The sequence below is a fragment of the Nelumbo nucifera genome, chromosome 5 (assembly GCF_055504915.1).
Source record: "Nelumbo nucifera cultivar China Antique chromosome 5, China Antique-T2T, whole genome shotgun sequence".
Classification (NCBI taxonomy): domain Eukaryota; kingdom Viridiplantae; phylum Streptophyta; class Magnoliopsida; order Proteales; family Nelumbonaceae; genus Nelumbo; species Nelumbo nucifera.
In genome coordinates this window covers 3,147,252-3,153,007 of record NC_142653.1, presented here as the reverse complement: position 1 = coordinate 3,153,007, position 5,756 = coordinate 3,147,252, and the positions used below count along the sequence as shown (strand labels likewise).

At 40.3% G+C, this 5,756-nt stretch overlaps 1 protein-coding gene across 1 annotated transcript; it reads right to left on the bottom strand.

Moving 5' to 3' along the window:
• Positions 1 to 2,341: 2,341 nt before the first annotated feature.
• LOC104603680 (ornithine decarboxylase-like) lies at positions 2,342 to 4,442 on the bottom strand. Its single transcript, XM_010267762.3, has one exon. It carries the CDS (start codon positions 3,778 to 3,780, stop codon positions 2,500 to 2,502), a length of 1,281 nt encoding a protein of 426 aa, XP_010266064.1. The 5' UTR covers positions 3,781 to 4,442; the 3' UTR covers positions 2,342 to 2,499.
• Positions 4,443 to 5,756: the final 1,314 nt, after the last annotated feature.

The window sequence follows — 5,756 nt, the reverse complement described above, 5'->3', positions numbered from 1 at the left end:
GGAGTGCTAAATTACTGGGGAATATTTCCACGCTCATCCAATGTACATTGTGAATATCTCTCACGCATGTATATTAAATTCATGGGGAAATGTTTTTCGTGTGTGGGTGGATGCATGTGCTTAAGACTACAAAGTTTGTGTTTTCAGGAGATCCGATCTCCTTCCAATGGCTTGGCAAATCCATATTCCATACAATTGCACATTTGTAAGGAGACCTGTATAGCTTAGAGAGGCAGGTCTTTTGTACAAAGGGGAAAAGTGGAAAACCAATGTTTTAAAAGTTGAACCGGAGATCGAACTGTGTTTTTGTGTTGTAGATCACTGATTTGGCCATCCGGGTCAAACAGGTTAGACCGTGTCACATCAGAAAATATATAAATATGTATTTTATTAATAAATAATTTATACTTATACATGTAATATATGTATTATTTTTATTTTTATTTATAAATATGCTAAAATTTGTGATTTGAGACAAAAAGGGTTTTGTGGCAAAAATAGTTGGGTGAGGTGCCTACAATGCATAGATCTCGAAAAATTACCCAAAAAAAAAATCACATTTAGTATGAAATCACTGGATTGAATGGGTGAATGGTCCAACCACTTGGGTCAGACATTTTTTATCAGGTTAATGATTTTTGACCAATTCATGGGTTTTAGTAGAAGTGGATGGTTGGGGGTGATGGTTAGAAATTTAGAATGATTAAATTGGTTAGGTCAACATTGGGTTGAAAACATTGATTTCTTTGTCTTTCCCTTCCTTTCCCTACTTTTTTCCTTCAAACCAAACATAGGGTGCAAAAGGAATGTATTATGATCCCATCCGATTCAAATCTGATCCTATTTTATTGGATTTGGATACCCTTTGTTGGATATTTGATAAAAAATCCAAATCAAATTTTAATCAAGGGCCAACTCAGATCGTATGCATTTTCTATCGGATGGGATTCAGATATACCTGATTCAAATATGATAGATCCATTTACATCCCAAAAAAAAAAACTTTTCTTTTTTGGGCAATTTGCCTGCCATCTCAGGACTCAGGTGCCACATGATAATCTGATATCAGCGCTCTGTTCAGAAAACCCATCCACATACAATGATATGGTGAAGCCGTGAAGGTACTCATTGAATAGTTCTGTACATGATATATGAACATTTCAGATACATAAATGTTGGCCCTGGAATTGGAAGCCAAAGGTTATGTTCAAAATCCATACTTAGGCCATCCTTACAACCGTAAAATCACTAAGCACGACGCCACAACCTAGAACAAGGGATGGTGCCGCCTGGGCTTCCATCATAGGGCAGGGGAAACTGCTTTCTACGCCATTATCTCACAATGGGTAGTATTTTTCTCACCTTAGGTGTCCCCAGAATCCCCACATAAAAAAATATTCTCTCAATATTCTCCCGTATAGGTGGACTATTGCACACAACTTTTTCTACAAATATATATTTTCAAAATGAGGAAATAAGGATTTTAATTCAATTGGGGCCCTTCAGGTATCGGAATCTGTTAATGCCATAAAATACCTTATATTCGCAATATCTTGCACCATTTCTACTTGGATTATATCCAAAAAAGGGAAAATTTATGATACAGAAAATATATGATATGGAAAAAGTTTTACCAATCAAAACCCATCCATGAATTTTGATAAATTACACCTTATTTGCAACCTCAGTTGTTTTTCCCATATCATAGATTCTTTTGATATTTTAACAGGGAATTGGTTTTAGTAATCTTTAACATTTAAAACACAAGTTTATTGAAATGCCTTCAAAATAGTGTTTCGATGAACCTCGATACATTACAATATGTCTGACACAGGGCATATCATGTCATTGATTTTATTCATTTGTTGTTTGTGGTAAGTGTTTGAGAGGTCCTCTCAAACACTTACCTCATCCGACCTTATTAAATCAAAGGTTATTATCTCACGAATGCATTGGACCTTATTGCAGCGGTAGGGGGGCCTTGCATGGCAACATTTTAGGCATGAATGGTTAAAGGCATCCAAATTCCAATGTGCAACTTTTTTTTCTAGATTTTTTTTGGTCAAAACAGGCACTCATACATGGCATCCGGCATCCGCAGCAAATATTTATTTTTTGATATGACATGAAAAAAGAAAAATCCCACCAAATATCAAAGACCCAGCAAAGTAGAAATGCACCCAAGAATTTTTTTCATTTTTTGCATACCAAAAAAAAATCTGATTTGGTCTCATCTTATTCATTGATGGGATGATGTTTTAAATGTACCGCTGAAATATTACGAAGACGGTGTGAGAACCAAATTTATGAGTATATCTACCAAGAAAAAGGGAATGGAACCTGAGATAGAAATTATAAGATATATTTCAAAGTGCGAAGTTACAGTCCGTCCACTAACGACTAACAACTAACAACCACCCCCAACAAGAGAGGAAAGCGCTACTTGACAACCGCGACGTCGTTGGAGTTGGAATCGAGGAGAAAAGCATCTACACCGGTCTAGCATGGAGCTGGAGGTGAGAACGCCAGGTGGGTGGGGATGGCGGAGGTGTTGAAGCCGTTGAAATTTGACCCCGCAGAGGCCGTGTAGGCACCCATGTTGGGAAACAGAAGCCAATCGTTTACCTGAAGTTCCGGCAGTTGGTGACCCGTGAGAATCGTGTCCAGCGCATCACAAGTGGGCCCAAACACGGTCGATGTGTACGTCTTTCCTCCTCGACAAGTAGGGTTGGAACGATTGGATGTACAGGCTAACGGTGTCGCCGTCACGGTAGCATGGTCGTACAATATACAGTTCATGGACCCATATATACCGTCGTTGATCCAGTACTCTCTCAGCTTCCCACGTACGCGCTTGCCAATGATGTTGGTTGCCAGTGTAAACGCCGTCTCAGCGAAGAACCGACCCGGCTCAGCAATTACTGTCAAACCGGATTCATCGAGGAAGTGGACCTTTATGGCTGCATTTATGGTAGCGGCAGCATCTTCAAATTGTGGGCCCACTCCCGCTGTGAAACCGCCACCAACGTTGAGGATGCTCATGCGTGGCATACCCAGTCCCACGGCAGTGTCGAATACGGCCTTAGCAGCTGCTATTGCACCGCTGTAGGCACGCGAATGGGTAGCCCCGCTGCCTACGTGGAAGGAGACCCCGGCCACCGTTAGCCGGGCCACATGAGCGGCTTGTAGAAGAGGGGTGACCTCTTCGGGCAATGCACCATACTTGGGTCCCAATGGACAACGAGCACCCCCGTCGTCTGGGGCTTTCAGACGAAGCAATAACGAGCATTTTGGATGCCACCTTCGTAGCTTATCTATTTCTTCTCGAGAGTCGAAAGTGGTGAGATTGACTCCGACGCTGGCTGCATATTTAATCTGGGCCTCGGCCTTACAAGGATTGGCGTAGATAATTCGATCTGCAGAGACGCCGAGTGCTAGGACAGCCTCGATTTCGGCACGGCTTGCACAGTCAAAGCTGACCCCAAGCGCAGCAAGCGCAGCAAGGAAAGCTGGGTGAGGATTGCATTTGACAGCATAGAAGGGGCGGACGTTGGGGAGGGAACGTTTCCATTTGTCCATGAGACTCACCACCACCCCGAAGTCTAGTACATAGAAGGGGTCTTTCATCTCTTGTTTTTTGGAGATCATGGATTGAATGAAATCTGTTAGACCATCGGCTGATAAGCTGGTGACCTTCTTTACCTTCACCCCGGGCGCAGCCAAAACGGCCTGGAGACTCTTATGGCTCGACCCCATGGCTCGAAGTTGCTCGTAGGCCATGGAAGGAAACCAATTAAGCTAGAGCACTAGTAAATAGTTTTATTCGTCAGAGAAGAAGAAGAAGAAGAAGAAGAAGAAGAAGAAGAAGAAGAAGAAGAACGCTTGGAAATTGTTTTGTCATCCTCGACGACTATTTATATAGATAGAAATACTATATAAGGCACCTCCATCCATTTCCACCACCACCACCACCATTTTTTAGTGGAGAAAAGAGAAAAGGTGGTCTATGATTGAGTTAGCTTTTGGGCTCAAAGAATCAGCACAAAGGATAGGCGGGGTGAAAGATAAATGCAAATTCACCCGCTTACCCGAAGAAAAAAATAAATAAAAAGATGCAAACTATATCAGAGTCACTCAAAACTCAGAAATTATTATGGTTTGGTGTAAAAGGGCTAGTTTATCTTTTGCAGATTCGAGGAAACGGAGTTCGTTTGATTTTGTTTGAAGAGAAATTCAGATGGGTCCCCTTCTGCATACGAAATTCAAAGATTCTCCTCTTGGCGCGTATGTAACGCGGAAGTGGCGATCAAGAAGGCCGAGGCCGAGGGTGTCCAAAATCGGCAAATCCCCATGTCTTGTAGACTTGTAGTATGCATGCGCCAAACTATTTATCTTTGAGCTGGGAATTTTCTTCCTCCTAGTAAAAGGAAATACTCTTGTACTAGAATCGTATTCTAAGATACAATGTATCAGGTTACACGTAATATGGTGAGATGGGAGTTGGGATTATCCGTCCAAAAGATTGCTCACATAGTAATTGTATGTTCATCAATTACCTAAACCCATGATTACAAAACATGCATCTAACGAGTGCAACCGATTGAACAATATAATTAATCCACAGAGCTACCTGTGAATCATCTATGTGCTAAAGGTCTAGTGGCATGAGAACAGTAGGTTAGCCCTCCTTTTTTTCTTTTTTTTTTTTTGTTTTTTTGTCATTATTGGGATTTGGGAGGGAGATTTTTTTTTAAGTCCGAATCATCCTTCTGTTTCATATTTTTCTTCTAAAAAATAAGCAATTTAACAACTAAACGAAGTTGCTTGCAGACAAGGCAAATAATGGAGCCCGATATATCTCCCTCTCTTTATTCGATCGCTTGAGATAACCGCTACCTACCCTTTATATTACCTATCCTTCTTTTTCTTTCTTTTTTCCTTTCATTCCTATTGAGTATTAGCTAACTGCTACGAGTATATTCGGGAATAGATTTTCTTAGAAACAAAACACTAACACCAGATCTTTAAAGAAGTGGGTAATAACTCTCCATCTCCAACGAAAAAACACCAGCCTTTCCATCAAATTTTGGCAATCTCTTTCCTCTGTTTCAACCCATTGTGTCCCTTTATGTATGTCTTCCTTTTGTTTCTTTGTTTTTAATATAAACCCAGAAAAGTGTGGCAATCCCTTTTCTGTCTGCTGCTTGCACACTTGTAGGCCTCAAATTCAACAGAAAAACTGCTAGACTATAGGCGAGCGAGAACGTTAATACTAAGCTGATCTTTTGAAATTTTACTTTTACCATTAAGATTTAGGAATAACAGGTAGGTGCTGCAGGGATTTCATTTCCCAACTGTTTTGTGGTTGTTATCTGACTACTACTTTTATGTTATATTTGGTGATGATGAACTTGACTTGAGAACTCCCCATAAAATAAAATTAAAAAAAAAAACATGGGCCTCAAGAATCACATTGGCGGAATGGCTGAGAAAATAGGAGGGTAGGTTTTATGACTTTTATCCCATCTTCTTCAAAGTTAGGAGTATGCCAAATAAGACTACTTCTTAATTGGGGTCCCTAATCTCACAAAAAATTTCCTTCCTTTCAAACGAATAACAGGTCGTTCAACCTATGCTTTACTCAATATGATGTTTGATTGCTGAAAATCAGCTAAAAAAGCCAACCTGCTCTTGTTTGCTTATTGAAAATGTTATCGTTCTTTGAGAAAACTGACTTCTAGATGATACGAAATTTT

Excerpts from the sequence above, each read along its gene's own strand:
- LOC104603680 (XM_010267762.3), bottom strand. The coding sequence starts at position 3,780 with ATGGCCTACGAGCAACTTCGAGCCATGGGGTCGAGCCATAAGAGTCTC.